General features: G+C 41.5%; 1 protein-coding gene across 11 annotated transcripts in view; it reads left to right on the top strand.

The window, feature by feature from the left end:
- TENM2 (teneurin transmembrane protein 2) overlaps positions 1-22,085 on the top strand; it is a 2,247,577-nt gene that overhangs the window by 1,867,050 nt on the left and 358,442 nt on the right. For all 11 annotated transcript variants that reach the window (XM_059733461.1, XM_059733468.1, XM_059733466.1 and 8 more), the window contains one exon: positions 14,668-14,877. In XM_059733461.1, the coding sequence (XP_059589444.1) occupies positions 14,668-14,877 (210 nt within the window). The remainder of the gene's footprint in view (positions 1-14,667; positions 14,878-22,085) is intronic.

Raw genomic sequence — 22,085 nt, 5'->3', positions numbered from 1 at the left:
GTATAAGATTCCTGGTAACTAGATATCTGAGGGTTAAATATAATCTATTCATTAGGAGAATTTTCTGGCATGAAAATTCAACAGTACGTTAGCTGATGCAACTTGACAAATAAGGTTTCTTTCCGAAATCACACAAAGGCTGAAATTCAGTCTAGTATGAGGGAACATATAATTTTCTAGGGTCAGTATCTCCTGAAGAAAGTTCTGATTTTAGGACTTTGTTTTTTTCCATGGCAGTAGTAGAATGAACTCAGAGACAATGGCTTTTATAATTTAATTATAATGATTAGCTTGGTAAAACCTTATTTTATGGCAGTTATATTAATGCTAGCTTGCTTGAATTGCATACAAGTAGATTTGTCTACTTCCTCTTATTCTGATGTGACTGGCTAAATCAGAGATACAGTAAACATACAGAATAAATTTCGACTTTAGCCAATGATGGGAAAAAGCAGTGGAACAAATTATTGTTTTCCAGCTATGAAGAGATCATTAAGCATATGCCAAGTAATCAGCTTGCAACTGTAATAGGTTCATGGAGGAAAAGAGTTTTCTCATCTTATTCAGTGATGTTTTTCCCAAGACAGCAACAGCTTTTATAAAATGAAAGTTATATCTTCTCATTATAGAATCTAATCTCCCCAAAAGGCATTCAACAGCTGCAAAATCCTAGCATCTTTTAGTTGTAAATTGTTTTTATTATTTATCTTCATTTAACTAAAAAATGAAGGGCTATCAGATGATTTAACAAGACAAGAATATAGTAACTTTCGTTTTTGACAGTAACAAATTATTTCCTCACATGTTGATCTATTTTGGATCTGTTTTTAGTATAAGACTATCGTTTCTTTAATGTTCAAGTAGTTTTATTATATAGATGGATCATGCAGGAAAACATGTTTTAACATTTCGCGACTAAAAAAAAATAAATAGGTGATTTATTTCCAATTTGTAAGTCAGTGACTCTCAACCATGATGCTGTGGCACCCTAGGTGCCTTGAGGTCCTTTCAAGGGTGATATTGGGTGTCATGCAATGTCAACATTGTTAGGTGTGCAAATGTGATTCACAAGATAAACCCAGATGTTAAGAGTTACCATCATTCACTATCCTTTAATAGATGGTCACACCAACACAGAGAGGTTGCCTCAGCTTGCACAAGCCTGTAGAATGAGTTAATGTTAGAGAAGGGAACATACTTAAAAGGGTTTACCAATTTTTACTCCTTAATCTCAGCCATCTCTACTGGCTTTTTCTCTCCACCTATCAAAAATCTGAAGTCTGAAACAAAGGCTTTCCTCTCAATATTTCCCATTTTTCTACTTCTAGGGGGAGGGGATGTGCTTATTCTGAATATATTTTAACTATTTAATTTCTAATTATTTACTTCATAGAGTTTTGCTTTGTCCTTAAAAATGAAAATCTTCTTGATCAGACAGTTCACAGGTTTTCCTTATGTTTCAGCCAAGGACTGATTTGAATTATAAAACCAATGCTGAACAAGTTGAACTGTTTTCATTGTGTTCAGTAACAACATCTTAACTTTTCTTTTACCCATATCCATGAAACTTAAAATTATGACCCCATTTTAGTTTCAGGCTAGAGGTCCTAGAAACTTAGATATAGATTCATCAAAGTTAGGGGCTGGGCAGGACCTCAGACATCATCAGGTCCAGCCCCCCACTCAAGGTAGGAAAGTCTGCTGAGGTCAGATAACCCTAGCAAGGTACTGCATCCAGTTGTCTTTTGAAGATCTTCAAGGAAGGTGATTGTACCACCTCTGGGGGAAGTCTATTCCAGACTCTGGACACACGAACTGTAAAGATTTTTTTCCTAATGTCTAATCTGAAGCGATCCTCTATCAGTTTATGACCTTTATTCCTACTCTTCCCCTGGGGTGCCTTGGTGAACAGATGTTCTCCAACCCCTGATAGACTTCTCTTTTTGTTTTCTGGAGATCAATGATCTCTTTATTGAGCCGGGGGAGAGAGGGGGGCTGGGGACGTCTCCCATCCCTTTTGATACCTTTTTTTATGAACAGGAATGGACCTTCTTTGTGCTCCAAGGATTGTATCCTTGAGGAATGACCACTCTTTTTGGACTCCCTTACCTATCAGACTGGTGGGTGAGGCCCTGAGAGACCACAATCTCTTAAGCAGGTAGAAGTCAAGCTTAAATTAATATGCAGGCTTACGACACAATTGGTTGCTGAAAACCATGTCTTAAGTTGAACTGTTGCAACTTGGAACCGATTTTCCCATAGGAAACAACGTTATAAATAGGGGATTTGTTCCTGAACCAAGGCCTGATCCCCTATTTTCACCAAAAATAACCCAGAATTTTGTACTCAAGCAATTATAGATGAGTAATGTAGCTGCATTAATGTATTTATATTGTAAATAGCAATCGCATTGATTTGAAAGGATTTCTTTGAGGTGACTTTGGGCTTTTTCAAGGGCTCTTGGTTGGACTTTTTGAAGGGTTCTTGGCTGGAGTCTTCTCATAAGTCTTCGTTGCAGGTTTTTCTGGAGTCTTGTCTGCTTTCTTAAAGAAAGTGTCCAAGGAAGTTTGGACAGATGTTCTCCAGGGAGATGGGTGACACAGCAAACTTGTTTGATGGTATGGCAAGGTATCAGATCAAGCATTGTAAAGTTGAAACTGAAGTCCAAAAATTGAAACGGTGTTGATTAATAAACTTTGTAAATGCGAAAAGTTGTAACTCGAAACATTGTAAGTCAAGGACTGCCTGTAAATTAATCTTTGGCCTTAAGAAAGTGTGGCTTGAAACTTGTCAATCAGAATGATCTATTTTTATTAAGATCTCCACAAAAATCCACAATAGCACATACAATACAGTATATAAACTGAGCAAATGTCATATCTATACAAGTATGATAATTATATCTGGGATCCTGCTTTACTAAATAATTTTATACCTATTATGCTAATATCACCAAATTTTAGAACCTGCCAAAAATCTGTTTTACATTAAATCATATGACTTCTTTCTACTTTTCCTTCCACAGAAGTAGATGTTTCTAAAAATGGAAATAAACGGGGGATGATGATCTCCTACTGTACATACTAGAACTACATTACTACACAAGTAATCCTATTGATTTTAGTTGGTTCATGCAAAGAGAAAGAGAGCACTTGGCTTGAGTGAGGCTAGCAGAATTTGGCCTTGTTTACATGATCTATGTCTTTGCATTTCCAGTTCAGAAAAACAAAGTTACTTACAAAAGTCATAATGTCATCTGTACCACAATGCAAGTTGCCTCACCTAGGCAGGTCTTGCCTGTTTTCTTCTTGTATAGTACTTTATGATTTGTATTATCTTGACGTCCTTCTTACTATCATAATCATTAGTGCTATCTGTGTATTACAAATGCTGAAAAAAGGTAATCCCCAAAGATACATTGTTTTGTCAATCAGGAAATTGGTCAGTTTATTTGGTCTGTTAATGATGGTTTGTTAACAGTGAGGGCTATAATGACCATAGTAAATTGTTATTGTAAAAAACTTATTTTCTTTAATTTTATCCAATTCTCTGTTTTTGGCCACTGTGTTTATATCACATTTGTTCCTTAACTCATATACCTATGTTCTGACTAAAACTATCTAGCATGATCTTGTGATTTTCTCAACACTATTTCCCATCCTCCACCCCTGAATAACCTTTTGGGTACAAGCAGGAATCTACTAATATCAGTAGATAAGTTGGTAGAGGAATAGCTACAACATCAGGCAGATCTCTTTTATAAAGACCTTGTTTCTCCCTTTCCTTTTGTGTTCACAACTGTTACAATTAAAACATTACTCTTAGTTTGACTTTGTCATGATATGGCCTCCCCGGAGATGGCCGTGATGCCCCTAGGCCCCGTGACCTTGCCGGCTCCACCCTATGGGCACCTACTAACCTCACCTGCCATGTCTTGCTGGTTTAGATAATGAATTGGGAGGCTGCCCTCGACTTGCTGCTTGGTTACAGTCCTGACAGACTCCTCTAAAACCTGTGGGTTGCTGGACTCCTTACAATACCCTCAAGCCTTATGGGCTAGATGCGTGGCTCCAAAACCTTCCCTTTACCACACCCCATGCCTTGCAGGTGGTAATTAAACATCCCTTTTTATGAGGCCTCCATCTAACTTGGCCTCCTGTTCTCACTAGGCCCTTGTTGCTGCTCCTTCTGGCATTGGGGCTCTCCACAGCCCTGTCTGCGCACCCCCACTGGAGCTGGGGCTCTCCGCAATAGTGTGCCCCATTGTGGCCCCCTTCTTCCCAATGGCCTCATCCCAGTCCACCAGATTACATACAACAACCAAAATATAAGCCCCTGGGCTATAACATAATATAAACGGTGCAGGGTGCACTCTGTCTGTTTAAAAGAGGCAAACTTCTCCCCAGGCATTAAGTACCTCACAGTCCAGGGTACCTGATGAGCTCTTGGAGCCCCATTAGTCCTGTAAGCAACATATCAGGTGGCCACAGCATCTCTGGGCAGTTCTTCTTTGCAAGAGCTCCTTCCTCTGGCAGCTGCCAGAGAACTAACCTCTGATGGCCTCAGCCCTGAGGCTTATATGTGCCCAGGGCCCTGACTCCTTCTGGTCACCTGACCAGGTGCAGGTGCAGGCTAATTCCCTCATTAGCCTGCTGCCACAGCAACTTGCATCTGTGGGGATTCTACCTTGCTCCTAGGGCCCTCTCTCTAGGCAGTTTCTGCCCTTAAAGGAGCAGGCACACCATAGTGTCCTGCAACAGCCTTTTTTGAGTCAGTTGTAGAAACATTTTGAGTACCTTTTCTTTCTTATACCTCTAAACTGCCCTGACCTTAAAGCACAATTTACTTTTGCCCTTTCTCTTATTTTGTAAATTGTTCATAGTATTAACATTTTATCATGAAATTTAGGTGATAAGGAATGTCAAGATCCTAAAGAAATTAATCTCACATCATCATATTATATTCACTACCTTATTTTCTTCTATATGTTGATTTGGGCCTTCATCTGGTCTTGGCAGGTTGAAAAGTATATGACAAAGAGGGCTTAATTGAGTTCTCTTTAGAGGTAAATTACTGCTGCTACTGACAAACCAAAAGATTCACTGTCAAGCAATATGTCTCACCTTTACTCCTGGGAGCTGAAAGTAGGTATTATTTTAGCTCTGGGAGCAAATGACAGATTAGGATTTGAACCCTCAAAATCCCATAGGAGAGCACTATTCCCTATGTCAAAACTGGACACATTTTAGTGCATTTAAATGACAAAAGCTATTTTGGCTATAAAAAATGTTGCTGTTGTTACTAAACTAGAAAGCAGGCTGTTTTTCTTTTGTCGGCTAACCATTGTAATTTCATCAGCCATGACTGAGACTATTTATATTCTTAGTACCCGGTAGGACAGTGCATATTTACTATATTAAATCGGACTCTTCTTGAGAGTGCCCAGCCTGAAAGAAATGAAACATAGAGAAGTCATGCTTTGCAGAAGAATTTTAAACACAGTTTATTTTTGCTAAACAGTTATTTGGGGAAAGAATGGGAGAGAGTCTGCTGAATGTGCTATTTATCAGGAAACTTTCACATTTATCTGCTGCCTGCATAATATATATTGCTGTGCACCGCGAAACATGCATCTTATGTTATCTAATTGTTTCCTGACACATTTAGCAACATTTCACACTCTTTAAAGTGACATTAACGTTGCTGACAGTGTAGGTGCTTCAATTAGGCTGGCTTTGAAATGAAGCCAGAATGCATTGCTTGTCCCCTAACCATGCTTATAGGAAAGGAGTGTATTATTTATGAAAATAGGGGCCTTGCCAATGTTGTCTTGTTGAATTCTATTATTTTTTTGGCACTGTATTTATTTTCTGAGGAAAGAATAGGATATACTCCCCCTTCACTGTCCAAGCCACCTCTTGTTACAGATCAACATTGTCTAGCAGAGACTGCTACGCACACTGCCCTCCATTTGACTACTTGACATGTAGATATCTCTCTATATTATTACTTGATACATTTGATTAATACAGCAGTTACTGTTAAACCACTGCCATTAACTATTTGACTATTGTCATTAACGTTGCCATTAACTATTTCTGTTACAACAGCATCATACGTGATTGCATAATATTAGGAATGTCTGTATTATTGCAGAGATGCATATTATGTTCAGTCAATAAACACCAGCATTTAATGGCCAGTACAGTATTGAGCTGTCTGCCTTGGGATGGTGTCAGTTGATTAAATACCTCATCTTTCCTCTATAAACCCATTTTACTCTCCCATGAACTACCTTTTGGGTCCATGGCTATGATGCTGTGTCTTCTCTAACTGATCATTTAACCAAAACTTACACGCAAAATTTTCCTTTCTTCTGTATCCTGAGAATTCTGACCCCTATACAAGGAAATAAAATGAGATATATTCTTAGTTCATGGGAGCAGACCTTCACAACAAATGGATAACTGGATTTAGTAACTTACTCATGTTTGTACAGTGTGTAAATTATGTGGACCATTCATGGTTATTCTACATATGGAAAGTGAGTGAAAAATGTCATGCCAAATATATTCAAATTAGAAACATCATAATCTTTTGGTTCTGAATGTTTCTAGTTATTATAAAGCTCTACCAAAGCCTTATTCCTGTGTGTCTAGCACTTATATATTAATACATGTTGTCTTCTTGAATGGATTCTTTTGAGAAAAGACATGCAGATCCACTTGATAAAGTCTCAGTATGTTATGCTAAAGACACGTTGTGGATATAGCACAAAACACTTTAGACAGTTTGTTAACCTCATCAGTGAGATTCTTTTAATGGAAAGAGCCCAAGAAGCAGTAAAGCAGTAGCAAATTTGAAAAAAAAAGGGTTGGGGGGGAACTGGGGCAGCTAAGTCTACTTTTGATGATTTTGGCTAGGGACAGAAATTACACATAAACCAGTTTAAGTGATCAGGAACTGGTTTAAACTTGTAACAGAACAGAAGTCCAGTACACATTAACCAGTTTCACAATGGCTGAAAATTGTTTAAGATAAATCTGGTTAAATGTAGCATCAGACTTAACTAATTGAGGTCAAACTGGTTTATGAACCTTCTGTGCCAGACCTCTTCCTTGTTCAAGTTAAATCAGAGTCCCCCAGCATACCATCATGCTTTTCATCCCTGGGCTGGGCTATGCTATCTGCTCCAGAGAGCAGTACTGGCCCCACCCCTCTGCTCCCTAGCTGGAGCAGTGAGGGCTTGCTCACTGGCCTCACTGTCCCCCCCCCCACAAGGCAAACCCTGGCTGGGGTCTGGGGCCAGGAATGGGGGTGGGCGGGGGGGTTACTCACCTTCCCAGAGTATGGAGCTGTCCTGCCCTGTTAAAACTTAGTTCTGGCTGTGACTGTGAACTACAAATCCCAGAGGCAGTAAGAGGAAGTGATGAGCAACCTTGTGGAGTCCTGCTACTCTGATTCTGGACTGCAAATCCCAGAGACCTCAGGTGCAGCAGGAAGTGTAAGTGAGCACACCTCCCAGGCTGTGTTTATAATTTTCAGTTTATAGTTCTTCAGAGAAAGAACTATTCTTGTTCAAGCTTTTATGAATTCAATGCTACTATCTACCCCCAAGCAAAGCACGGGCTGGCACCTAGCCATACTCCCTCTGCTCCAGCAGGGAGCAGGTAAGACTTGGAGTGGCTGGCAGGTATGCTCTAGCACCCCCCAGTTTCTGGCTTGAGCCACTGCAGGCATGTGGCTGCATTTCCTGAATCAAAAGTGAATGTGTGTTTATTTGGTTATTGGTTCAAACTCTGCAGCTTAGACTAACCTGCAAAGACTGAATCAATTCAGCCTCGGATTCTTTGACTGTCTGTACTTAGACTTCATGAATACAGTCTTTCAAAAAATAGTGTTTTTTACTGTTTTTTGATCGTTTTTTTTAACAAACTATGACAACTCATAACAGACAGGATGGACAAGGCTGAGCTCTTAAATGATTTCTTTGCATCTATGTTCCTAGACACAGATACAAACGCACCTCCCAATGAGACTTTAGTCAGGTATGAGAGAGATACTAACCCACCAATGATCAGCACTGACCTAGTGAAGGAGCACTTGGAGGGGTTGGACGTATTTAAGTTGGCAGGCCCCAATGATCTTCACCCAAGTGTACTAAAATAATTGGCCGGTGTCATAGTAAAACCACTGACACAACTGTTTGAGCACTTGTAGCGCTCAGGACAGGTCCCAGAGGACTGGAAAAGGGCCAATGTGGTCCCTGTTTTCAAAAAGGGAGGGAAGGAGGACTCAGATCATTATAGGCCAGTTAGCTTAATCTCTATTCTTGGCAAGACGTTAGAAAAAATCATTAAGGATCACATGGGGCGGGTAACACAGTGCTAAGGGCAACCAGCATGGGTTTATAGTAGGCAGATCCTGCATGACTAACCTTGTTTCATTTTATCACCAGGTCACAAAGTATTTAGATACAGGAGTAGAGGTAGATGCTATTTACTTGAATTTTAAAAAGGCTTTTGACACAGTGTCACACCCAATTCTTATAAATAAACTAAGTAGCTATGATGTAGAAATTTCAGTCAGGTGGGTGGAAAACTGGGGAAGTGGACAAATCAGAATAGGATGCAATTTAACACAGATAAGTGCAAAGTGCTGCACCTGGGGAGAAAGAATCACCAATACACCTGCAGACTGGGAAGTACCACTCTAAGTAGCACAGCAGTGGAAAGGGATCTTTGAGTCATAGCTGATGCAAAAATGAACATGAGTCACCAATGTGATGAGGTAATAAGTAAGGCTAACCGCACTCTTTCCTGCATTAGTAGGTGCATCACAAGCAGGTCTAGGGAGGTGATACTTCCCCTCTATGCAGCATTGGTGAGGCTGCAACTGGAGTACTACATCCAGTTTTAGGCACTGCACTTCAAGAGGGATGTGGATAACCTGGAAAGGGTTCAGAGGAGGGCTGCTCGTATGGTTGAGGGCCTGCAGGTAAGATCCTATGAAGACAGACTGAGGGACCTGAATCTCCTCAGCGTCCACAAGAGAAGGCTGAGAGGTGATCTTGTGGCTGTCTACAAGCTCATCGGGGGGGTCAGCAGGGAATAGGGGATACTTTGTTTACCAGAAAAAAAGTCCATAAACTGAAGGAGAGCAGATCTAGATTGGACATCAGGAAAAAATCTTTATGGTGAGGGTTGCCTTTATGGAATGGGCTCCCAAGGCAGGTGGTGCTTTCCCCTGCCTTGGAGGTGTTTAAGAGGGGATTAGACAAGCACCTGGCTGGGGCTACTTCACCCCAGTGCTCTTTCGTACCCAGAGCAGGGGGTCAGACTCGATGATCTAATAGGTCCCTAGAAATCTATTAAATCTGTGACCACAAATACATAATTTACGATTTTTTTTGTGAGATAGAAAAGCTCTAGGTCATAAGCTTCTTCCTACTGAAGTTAATCACAAAGTGCCATTCACTTCAAGGGGAGGCAGATGGTTGATTCCTTGGACCTCTTTGAAGAATGTGTATAATAAAATAAAAATGTTCATTGATAGCTATGCATATATATGAACAGTACTCTGCACTGGATCAATTGTCTATATGAGCATTATTTTAAGTGGTATAAAAATAGTGACTATTTTTAGCCAACTACTGTGATATTTGAGGTATAACTTGAGCCCTGTGCTTCTCATTTAACAAAATATTCTAACAAATAAGTTGTACTTATAATGCCCTTTGACTCCCTTACTTATACTCTACCTACATATTGATCTTCCCTGGAACTTTCTGTAATATTCTATCCTTTGTGCCACTGCAAACAGCTACTTTTTCTAAGCAGACAGTCTCTCTCCATTTCTCTCCCTCTCTACTTTTTCCTCCCTTTCCCTGTCTATCCCAGTAACACAGTCAATGTTCTTTCTCAGCATGGAACTTACTGTCAAAATTACAGTGATAGGTTTAAAGCTTGATGTTTTCACCTCACTTGGATTACACATTGAAAATGTTTTGAATCATATTTTCCCTCTCTGTATTTGAGGATTGTTCTGTGGTGATTCATAACATTTGTGGAGTTTGGCTTTCAATGAGAAGGGATATATTTTATTAGTTTTTTATGTTTAAAGCCTCAATATATTTGTTAACAGCTCTGTAAAATATTCCTTTTTTTTTTCTGTGACACATATAGCATTTGCAGAATACATGATAGTGTTATATAGAGATATTATTGGCATGTGGTTGAGTTGACCTACATAAGTTTTGTGTTTTTTCTACAGATCACAACATTTGGTCAAGCCAAACTCATGCCAACAACACACACACCTTTAGCCATCATAACCTTTGGCATGATATAAAACTACATTTCCGTATGGTACAGCATATGCAGATTTCAGAAATATGAAAAATATTCCCCCTTTCTTTCATCTCTCTAGGACTGAAACAGAGCCAGGATTTGTGAAAATTTGTTGCACACACTGTGTATACAGTGTCACATTCCTGTCTGAGGTGTGTCAAATCTCAAACCAGCTGCTTGTTTCTAACAGAATGTCACAGAGAAATAATTAAAAAGCAGTTCTGTTCAGTCATTTCCCTGGAAAGTATGAGATACTTGCTATAATATTTTATATGACTGCTACAAGTCATGGACTTGGGGGTAATAATAATATAATAAAAACAGCGTTGAATCCCATCATCAGTATTAAAACTATTTCCAGGATTAAGTTAGTGAAAGGCTTTGCAGCCAGCAAGTTGGTGACTTATCATTGTTGTGAAACCAAGTTATTTTCAGGGTACCTGGAATAACTATATCTTTGTGTTTATTCCCATAATGCATGCTGAGGAAAGAAAATCACATAGCAAGTTTTTGTACATGTTATATTTATGGAAACACTGCAAATATGTATACAGGGACAGAAATTGCCTGTGTAGATTGTAGCCTGTGGTTCATCTTCTATAACTCCTCCAGAACTGTTTTGAGAGAAGGAGACAGTGTGTCAGGGTTTAATGGTCTGATCGTGGAGTTGTGAGTAAAGAACTTTATTTACTAATCTTAGATTAGGTATTGAATCAATAATTGTCCTAAGTATTTCCCATATCTTGGAAGCCATCTCTCACAGCAGGCTGACATCAATGAAAAAATCCAACATCACCTCAAATGTGCAAGTGCAGCTTTTAGATGCATGAAGAAACAGATGTTCAAAGATCACAACATCAGATCTAAAACCAAGCTCATGGTTTACCAAGTAGTGGTAATCCCCACCTTGCTGTACAGAGCTCAGACATAGACAATGTACAGGAAACACCTAGAGTTGTTGGAGAAGTACCATCAATGCTGCCTGAAGAAGATTCTCCAAATCCAGTGGGAAGACAGATGTACCAATATAAATGTCTTTCTGCAAGCAAATACCATGAATACTGGGGTAACGATCATCCGACATCAACTCCATTGAGCTGGCCATGTCATCCGAGGGTCCGACTCCAGACTCCCAAAGCAAGTTTTATTCTCCCAGCTCAGCCACAGTGTACACTCAAGAGGAGGGCAGAGAAAATGCTACAGGGATATCCTCAAGACCACCTTAAAAAATGCAACTTTGATGTCAACTTGTGGGAGATCATTGCCCAGGACCACCCCAAATGCAGGAAGAGTCTGCTGCAGGGATCTCAGTGCTTTGAAACCTCATGACAACAACAGGAGAGGAAAAAGTGGGAGCAGCAGAAATAATATGTCATTGACCCCCACTTCCCTTCCAACCCCTCCTGTCCCCCACAGACACATGCACTCTAAGCAGACAGTCATTATGGACAATGGAAAGAATAACCTATCATGCATAAATCAGTGTTTGGAATGGTATATTAATGCAAGATCATGGGCAATATCCTGCACCCTGGTGGTTGCCTGACCAGGAGCAGATTTGCTCCTGGTCAGTTGTCTACACAAGCGCTACTGTGTAGTAAGTAATTGTAAGTAAATTTGCTACTTGCATTTTCAGGTAGGAAATTTACTCACAATTAGTGAGGTTTACTGAACAGTAAGTGTGTGCACATGTAGGATACACAGGCTGACTGCTTAGAAAACTACACTACTGCATAGTTAGGCATCACTTGTAGATGCACCCTCACTGTTGGGAATTGCACTCATTATCCTAGTCCTTGTTCCAGGTCTCCAGTCGCAAAGATACACAAAGAGGCAAAAAGGGAGCCTCAGCGTGGATATATGCTATGCTGCATTCCAATAGCTCCTATCATATGACTTCAGTGGGCTTTCCTGTGTTGCAGTTTGGAGGAAGCTGTCTATCATTGTAACAAAATATTGTGTGTGATTTTGGCTTCAGCTGGTTCCTGCTCTGGTCACAGGTTGTTCATTCTGGCTTTATATTTGAAATTTATGTTTATCATCATCTTTAACTAATCATATTCTGAGGACAATACTATGTGTGTTTGCAGCATCTAGGTGTTATCCTACATTATATGATTTTACAAAAAATATTTATTTGTGTTAATACATTTTTCCGCAATATATGATCCTGTAGGACAGGGAAATAACAACTATTTAGTGCTGAATTTTAACCATATTGTGTCCAGTCCTTCTTCCAATAAAATCCTCAGCTAAATAGCCATTGATTTCATTGGTAATAGGCCCATTATTTGCTTCAATGATAGCTTTTGATGTGCTTCATACTTTCTGGAAAACTATAGCAGTAACTTACTATCATCTAAAAAACACTTAATAAAAATGGTAACATTTATTTTATAATAGAAAAATATTATAGCAAGAAGACTATCCTAAATGACTAAACATATCCATCAATTATTTGCTAAATTGTGACTTCAAAGGACACAGAGAAAAAGAAGTGAATGTAAAGGAAAAATAGCAAATCATGTTCAGGTATATACCATTTTAATTGGATTCACCTTTTAATTGTGCTTTGGTTATATGCCACTTATGTTCAGGTAGCAATTCAGTTTCCTTAGCAATGTGAACATGGAGGTGCATAGCATAGACTAAATATGCACAGACACTGTGGAATGGCTCTGTGCATATGTTGTGGATGCACACCCAGGTTCAAGGCATGAAAGTATAGGTGTCTGCAAAACCCATAACTAGCTAGTGTTAGACTAGGGGCGGGCAATTATTTTGGGTAGAGGGCTGCTTACTGAGTTTTGGCAAGCCGTTGAGGGCTGCATAACAGGCAACCCATGGCAGATAAATATTAATTTTCTAAAATTTAGGGGCCCCGCGGGCTGGATAGAATGGCTTGGTGGGCTGCATTCGGCCCCTGGGCCACATTTTTCCCACCCCTGTGTTAGACTCAGGAGGTGGAGAAACAGGACCTTCCCATGTTTTAGTTCTAGTATCTGAGTGGTTGCTGAGGGCGCTTGCCCAGGAAACCGGAGACCTGGTTCTACATTGCCCGTGCCCAAAAAGGGACTGCATCTCTCTAACTTCCAAGCACAGTACTCTAATCACCATTCCACAGTTCAGGTGTTATCCAGATCCCTCTCCAGCACTCCTGAAACTGAGTCAGTACCCCTTTTGTTTAATAATCATTTACTAAGATGGGTAGAGGGCACTGTAGAGGGGAGATTTCTGTCCATCTGGAGCACATATCCAGCTTAGAACCAGGGACTACTCCCTTACAGGCCAGCAGCCGTCTCACTAAGCCAGACACCCTATGGCCTCCCAATGGCCTCCCATCTCTTTCTTGCTGCTTTGCCTGGCAGCTAGCTTCAAAGGCAGTGCTGAAGATGGATGTGGAATATGATCTTTCTAAAGACATGCAGGTTCAAACTCAGATCTTCAGTTTCCCTCTGCTCTTCCTCCTCCTTCCCCCTGTAATTTCTTCTGAGACTTGTATTTACCCAGGGTATGTAGCTGTGTATATATGTGGCTGATGCATAGTCTACGCACACATGTCTGTAAAGTAAATCAGGGAAGAAGAATGGCCAGGTAGATGGCTACAAAGCTGCCATGTAGATACAGAATTCCATCCTAAATATTTGGTTAGATTGGCCCCCAAATGACCTGAACTGCTGAACAGGACCAGCTAGTCTTCTGTGAATCAAAAGTTTATGCATACAGTTAGTTTTAAGCATGCGAGTAATTCCATTTTGAAAGCAGAGGGTTATGTTGATTTTTAACAACACTGGTTACTGACCTCCAACCCTAGGAAGATATCTTCTATGTTCATTCTCTCCTTTATATGTAACAAAGGAATTCCTAAAAAGAACAAGGAAAATTCTTTAGAGCAAATGCTGAAACTGACCTGACATGAATGGGAGTTGTGTGATTTCAGGAGCACTCTTGGGAACTGGTTTTTTACCTTCCTAAGTTGTGGACATTTCTTCAGGATAGAAATGGGATTCACCAGGCCCTCTTTTTCATTAACATGGTTCTGTTTTGCATATCTGATCAGTTACTTGCTGATGCCATGGAGACGTTTTCTGAATGACTTCACTATATAGCTGATTGCATTGCCTTGGATATGGTATCAATCCTTTAGGGCATGTTGGCACCAGCAGAGACAACAGGTGTTTTGATTGTCCCCGGGCAGTAGCCATGTATACTGATGACCAGTTTCAATGTTACTATGGTGGAGGGGGGAAGGGGAGAAGGGGCTTCTTTTTTTCATTACATTCATTACTGACCTTTGATCCCTATGTCCTCTTACCAGGTCGTCCCATTCCACCTACATCTTCGTCTAGCCTTCTTCCATCTGCTCAGCTGCCCAGTTCCCATAATCCTCCACCAGTTAGCTGCCAGATGCCATTGCTAGACAGCAACACGTCCCATCAAATCATGGACACCAACCCTGATGAGGAGTTCTCTCCCAATTCATATCTACTAAGAGCATGTTCAGGGCCACAACAGGCTTCCAGCAGTGGTAAGGAAATTGAATTAACATTCAGAGTTTGATTATGACATGTTTTATGCCATGATTGCACGTCAGCATCACGAAAAATGATGATTCTTAAATAAAAAATGAGGAAAAATGAAAAAAATCTTTCATAATTTTGTTGTGTTCAAGCTTTCTGAGATGTATGATACATCATATTTGTTTCAGTAGTGAGTGGTTCTTTGACGCAAGAAAATATTTAAAGCATATAAAAACTAGTATTCCATTCCCAGTAAGGAAACAAAAAGATTTACATAACATAACTAGGTTGTATACTTCATAGCTGTTGGAGGGATGTGTTTATAAGTTATTTCATGTGACATTAATAGTTTGAATTTTTATAGACCAAAAATGTAGCTATTAGAAGTGATGAGACGGTACCAGAATTTGTGTGCTGATCCTGTTTTGTCACATTTCTATTCTTATTTTAGTATTATATATGACCCTTGCTTGCTAGTCGGTATATAACCTTAAGCAATTGATGTTTCTTGAGAACTTTTTTTTGGCCAGAGTTTCCAAAACTTTTACAACTTCACCTATAGTTGGCAGTCTCTGGAAAAAAAAAACCCCAGCTGTTTGAAAATCGAAGGCTGTTGTGTGAAATGTTAGTCTTCTTTTGTCAGGCTCACAAGTCCTCCCTCATTGCATTTTTATTTGCTTCTCTTTTCAAAGAAAAGCATCCATTGTGAATTCCTTTTAACTTTGGTGGAAATTATACATGTAGACATTGTCAAAATTGGAGTGTGACTCGTAGGCCCCTGACATGTGTTACATTTAAGGCACAAATAATGTGTTAATCACACCATAAATAGTGAAAGTGCTACATGTTCAGCTGACTTATGGCACTATAAAGTGGCAAACAAGCCAAAAATATAATTTACAAAACATATGGAACATTTTTGTGGCTGGTTTGTATGGCACCATAAAGGAACTTGTAGCAAACCTCCATCCCAATATTGGCAATCAACTGATTGCCAGCCCTCGACCCAGTGCTGAAAATACTGCTAGAGTGGGTTTCAAGGTTTCCTCGGTTGGGGAGGAAAGCCAAAGGGCTCCTACCTATGAACCTGGTTACTCTGGCTTAGCAGTCATCCCTGCCTTGCCCTTTAGCCCCTTGTGGGCAAAGCAATTCAAAATTCTGGTTCATGGGGAGCCGTGCAGCTCCCTGCAACTCAGTGGTTGCCTGTCTTGCCCCACAGTTCCCAGGGAGCCTGAATTTTAAAGTGCCTTGTTCCCCAGTTCCTGCTCTACTGCACATGAGGTTTTTAAAGGTCCTGGTGCATCTGGACCATTGAATTCAGAAGAGACTCCCTACTGTCAGGTTCCCCATGCCACAGGGATACCTAAAAATTATGAGTGATATCCCTGTGGCAGACATTCAAAAAGCCAGAGCCATTAATTGATTCAATCTTTGCAGATTAGTAGGACTGTGCAAAGCTTCCGAGCTTCCGAATTCAGAGCTTCCGAATTGATTCGGAAAAGATTTGGCAATTCAGAGATTCAGCCATAAGGTATAATGGGGAATCAATTAAATATCTATGACTTTGTTCTTTTTTGCCTGATTTGGATGAAACTTGCAGGGGTGGTAGTCAAGTTTCAAGGTGATAGGTGCAGGGGTTTCTGGGAAACTGTACCTCAAATCCTGAAAGCAAAACTCATTTCACGTGTGTGTGTTAAGCCACAGCAGGGTTAAAACTGCAGAGTTGGTACCTCTTGCTGACGCCACAAAGCCTGCCAAGTTTCAAGGAGATAGGTACAGGGGTTTCTGGGAAACTGCACCTCAAACTGCTGACAAGCAAAACTCATAACGTAGGTGACACTGTGTGTGTGTTAAGACACAGGGGGGGTGAAAATTGCAGGGGTGGTAGCCCCTGCTGTGGCCACAAAGCTGTCAAGGAGATAGGTGGAGGGGGAGTCTGGGTTCTGGGGCCCTGCACCTCTGGCTGCAGGCGGGCAAAACTCGTGACATGGGTACTTGTGGTGTATGTGTTTAAGTGCACCCTTCCTGGTGCTAGGGCCTCTGCACAACGTGACAGTGTGTCCCTGTGAGGGCTCCTCCTCCCCTACAGCCTCGGCCTGGTCCACCACTGTAAACAACGGCTGGTCAAAATAACAGCTGGGTCAACACCAATAGCACCAGCAGCATCAAAGGTACCCAAATGGAACTGTCACAGAGCCTTTCTTTTTATAAAGGAATTGACAGCAAGAAATAAAGATGTTGTGCTGGATATATATTATTCGTGGTGTGTGATGGCTTATCTTGTGTTTTTATTTTTATGTGTTTATTATGAAAAAAACCAAAACACAGTAAAAGTTCTATTAACCAGCATCTTACAAGCCAGTGTGCTCAATGAACTGGCATGCCAGCTTGTAAGATAAAGTGAAACCAGAAGTGCCCACTGTGGCACTTCTGGTTTATCCGAGCCCACACAGCCCGGGGCAAAGCAGCCTGTGCTGCCAAGCCCCAATGGCCTGGGGGCATAACAGGCTTTGCAGGACCCACCTCCCTATCCCGCGGGGCCTGCAGGGACTGAGGAAATGTAGGCACATGGATGCAGTTGCTCGAGCCAAGAGCCGGGGTGGCACTAGAGTACACCCTTGGCTGCAGAGATGCTATCCTGGTGGGGGGCTGCACTGCAGGGCAGGCAGAGCTGCGGCGGACTGTGCGCAGTGGCACCAGGGCTCAAAGGAGGACAGAGTTTCCCCCCCAGTGCTGTTGCCACTGCTGCCATGGTCTACAGCATCTTTCCCCACCCCGCAGCATGGCCTCCCTGCCAGGAAGGGCTCACACTCTGGGAAACTGTGACAGGAGCTACTGCTCCCATCATGGTCACTCCCCCTCACCGCTCCAGTGGCCGGGCAGGGGCAGGGCCAGACGCTGGAAGGCAGGGCCCTTTAGGTGGCAGGCAGGGAGGGGAGTTATTCTGCCACTTGCCCTGGACACAGAGTGAGTGACAGCAATGGTGGTCAGGGTGGGCAGTCCCCACTGCAGTGCCCTAGGGGCAGAGGGGGGAATATCCCTGCTCCTTGCCCCCCACCTAGGGGACCCTGCCAGCCAGTGTCTGACCCTGCCCCTGCCTGACTGCTAGAGCAGCAAGCGAGGAGCAACCATGATGGGGGTAGCAGCCCCTGTCATGGTTTCCCAAAGTGCGAGCCCCTTCCCAGCAGGGGGGGCCATGCAGGGTGGGGAAGTTGCTGTGGGCTCAGCAGCAGCACTGAGGGGTGCTCTGTGTCTCCCTCCGAGCCCCAGTGATCCTGTGCACAATCCACCGCAGCTCTGCCCACCCCGCTCCAGGAAAATGTGACAGGGGCTGCTGCCCCCATCAAGAGACCTGCCCCCTCATGGCTGCACCAGTAGGGTGAGTGCACAGCCATACACTGGGCAGCAGGGCATGTTTGGCAGGGGGCAGGTAGGGGGCGTTATTCTCTCCTCCCTCTGGCATCCCAGAGAGGAGGCACAAGGGTGCTTTTTCTGCCTCTTGCCCCAAGCAGGGAGCGAGCTGTGGCAGCGACGGTTGGGGCAGGCAGACCCAGCTCTGGTCCCCCATGGGCAACAAGGGTAGAGGAGGGAATAACTTCCCTCCCTGCCCCCTCTTCCTCAGGGGCTATGCTGGCCTGCATCTGGCCATGCCCGGCCCCGCCACTGCAGCAGCAAGGGGGGACTGCCCAGCAGACACAGCTTGGGTCCCTGTGGGTGGGACAGAGAGGGGAGCCCTTCTCTGGCCAGTTCAGCCAAGGATACTGCCAAGGCTGGCCATGCCCCCACCACTGGAGCAGCCAGCAGGGAAAAGTGCAGGACCGTGATGATGGGACAGGGAGGGGAGAAAAGAATAAACTTCTTCCCTGTTCTCTTCCAGGACCAGCATCTGGCCAAGCCCCACCCCTGCCTATCTATGCCTGTCCCTGCTCCAGTTAGGGAGCAGAGGGCCGGGGCCAGCCCTGCTCTGCTGGATCAGAGAACCCAGCCCAGAGAGCATGTCGGGATGCTTGGGGACTCTGGTTTAACTTTAACTAAGAAGGGGTCTGGGACAGACATTGCATAAACCCTTTTGAGCTCAGTCAGTTAAGTCTGATACTACATTCAATCAGGTCTATCTCAAACTGGTTTCACCCATTTTGAAACTGGTTTATGTGCACTGAACGTCTGTTTTGTTACAGGTTTAAACCAGTTTCTGATTGCTTAAACTGTTTTATGTGTAATGTCTGTCCCTAGCCTAAAGGTCCTGGTGTACTGGAACTCCAGCATTAGGGAGCCTCTCCCCAATCCTGGAGTCCTCATGCCCTGGGATGTTAAAAACTGCAGCTGGGCTACATATGCAGCTTTTAAAGTTACTGGTGCATGGGTTCCCTGGGATCAGGGAGCCTCTCACTGATTCTGGCATCCTTGACAGCCATGATGAACATTTTGAACGTGTAAAATTAGATGTTTATGCTGTGGTCTACAGCAGTTGCATGTATCTGAAAAGTAGAAGACTGGTCATTGATCATGTACTACTTCTTTTTCCCAAGATTTTGTGTTCCCTATATGGATACTAACATTAAGTTAGAGATGCTGTGTGTGGCACTGATATTTGAGCATTTGTGCATGGGTATAGTAAATGTAAATGATAAAGTTTACTACCAAGCATTAAACAGGATTATAACACATCTGTTTGTCCAACAGATAAATTTGCTTCAAGTTATTTGTTGGGAACACAGATGTTTCAGCAAAGCATGACAGTAAAAGCTTCTGCAAGTTTAAGAGATGAGCTGCTTACATTTCATTTTAAATGTAATTTATCACTACACCCCTTTTATGTCTTTGAGTCTCATATTCCATGGTGTTCAAAATCTGTGGGCCGATTAATATACATCTTTACACTATGCTCAAAAATGTTTTCAATTGTTTTATGAAGGCTGAGATGCATGAGCAAGTTGAGTCCGTGACCCACCATAAACAAATTCAAGTTTGCTTCATTTTCCCCTTTTAATAAGGAACAGGTTTCTGAAGAGGTGAGATTATAATACTTTTAATGTTCAAGGTACAGCAAAAGATGATTCATACTTTCTAATTCTGATTGCAGTTGTGTTGAGGAATTTTGGAATAACGTATTATATATTACAGCACATTCTCTTCAGACCTTGTTAGCTGTCTTAAAAACCAAAAAAAAATATTTGGCAATAAATTTATTTCATAGACACATAGATTTCATAAACATTAGGGGCTGGAAGGGACCATGTGAGATCATTGAGTCCAGCCTCCCTGCCATAGGCAGGAAGTCTGCTGGGGTCAAATGATCCCAGCAAGATAAACATCCAAACCCCCTTTGAATGAGTCCAGAGTAGGTGCTTGCACCACCTCTGTGGGGAGTCTGTTCCAGACTCTGGACACATGGACTGTAAAGAAGTTGTTTTTTTTTTTTTATGTCCAGTCTAGATTGGCCTTCCAGGAGTTTGTGGTCATTAGACCTTGTTATCCCTTGGGGAGCCCTGGTGAACAACTGTTCTCCCAAGTCCTTATACCCCTCCTTATATACTTGTAGGCTGCCACCAAGACATGCCCCCCAAAGCCTTTTCTCCTCCAGAGTGAGAGGCAAGGATTTATTAGGGTGGCATCTTTTCTTGGATTGGCTGTATAGTAGGGATACAGTTAGACAAACTCTCCAGGATATTCTTCTTCAGGTGTCAGGATTAAAAGCCAGGCAATAAAAGCCAGCAGACTTTTACTCCTCAGATCTGAAGAAGAATGTTTTATAGTCAGACAAGCTTTTGAATACATCCCAAACATTCAGTCAGTCCACTAAAAATATCACCCTTACAAATCCTTGCCTGTCACATTTCCTGAACCATCACAGATACAGCATCACTCTAACACTGCAGTGATCTTCATATGTTTTGCAGTATCTAGGGTGTTTCCTCTGTTTAGGATCTATGACAATACAAACATTGATCTTAAATAAGAAAAACTCCCGTTCTTAAAAAACTACACTGTCTTCCTAGTAAATGATTATAGCAGTCAGGCTGCTTCTGCCTTTTTATGGTCATTAGCCATAAATTTCAAATCCAGATCATGCTTTCATATTTGAATACCTATGAAAACTTAGATGATTAGATTCAAGGTTTTGGGTTTGGGTTTGAATTTTAAATCTTGAAAAGGTTCAGTACATATCTGAATGTAAAACTTAGCTTCCGGAACATCTCTAATTATTAAGAAACATTTACAAGTAGTCTCCTAGTTTTACCTTTAAAGACAATCATACCAGTATTTAGCATACCCATAGAAGACAATAAAACAAATTTGAAACATTCTTACACTAATTGCATTGCTTAATAAGATGCTGTTGCTCAGCTGACTGAATACTTGCATTTGCCTAAACCCCTTTAATTACAGATGTGCTCCTCAGTGAGTCTAAGATGAGTCTTCCTGCATGTGGGATGATATTCATCCTCATGTGCTGCCTTGTGTCCTTCATGATAGCCATTCTTGATGTATTTGAAAAATGCATATGCCTAAAAAAAATACCTAATCAAATCTCCCATCAAATGAGCAATCCATTGTTGATATTATGAAGGCCTTTAATCTACAATAAATCTTTATTAGAACTCATCAGAGCTTCCAGTTTGGGAGAAATGTGATTATAGCACTCTTAAAATGACATTACATCATTGGGGTGATTGGTTTATCATTTGGAGAAGCGACATCAATCATAACTAGCATAACCACACAGTAAATGAATTCAACCTTTCTACTGTGGAACAATGACACTGTAATTGCTCAAAATCAGGCTTAAAATGAAATCAGAAAATGCACTTTCTTCAAATATGATGTTAAGTTAATGGAATATATTATTAAAAATCATGTTTGAGGAAATTCTATGTAATTAAAAATATGTGGCAATGTATTCTTTTTTCTCTCATTAGAACTGGATTTCAGTTGCAGAGTCATTTTATATGCAACAGAGATTAAGCAGTTTTTAATTGAACTCCCATCACTTACGTTTTTCTGCTTTTATTTCTTAATATACTATGCAATGCAATTATATATTATGAAGGACAAGAGGCTGTTAAAATGTCTTGCACCTACTGATTGTATTTTTTGAGAAACACACAAATATTATAAAGAAAAATTATATGATTTGTACACGAAAAGCCACTAGAGGGAAGATCTTTTTTCTATAAAAGGAGGTCAGTTCCTGTCACTACACCAGCTGGAACAG

Source organism: Alligator mississippiensis, chromosome 9 (genome assembly GCF_030867095.1).
Source record: "Alligator mississippiensis isolate rAllMis1 chromosome 9, rAllMis1, whole genome shotgun sequence".
Lineage (NCBI taxonomy): Eukaryota > Metazoa > Chordata > Crocodylia > Alligatoridae > Alligator > Alligator mississippiensis.
The sequence above is the reverse complement of the archived record's forward strand: the minus strand, read 5'-3'. Positions and strand labels throughout refer to the sequence as shown.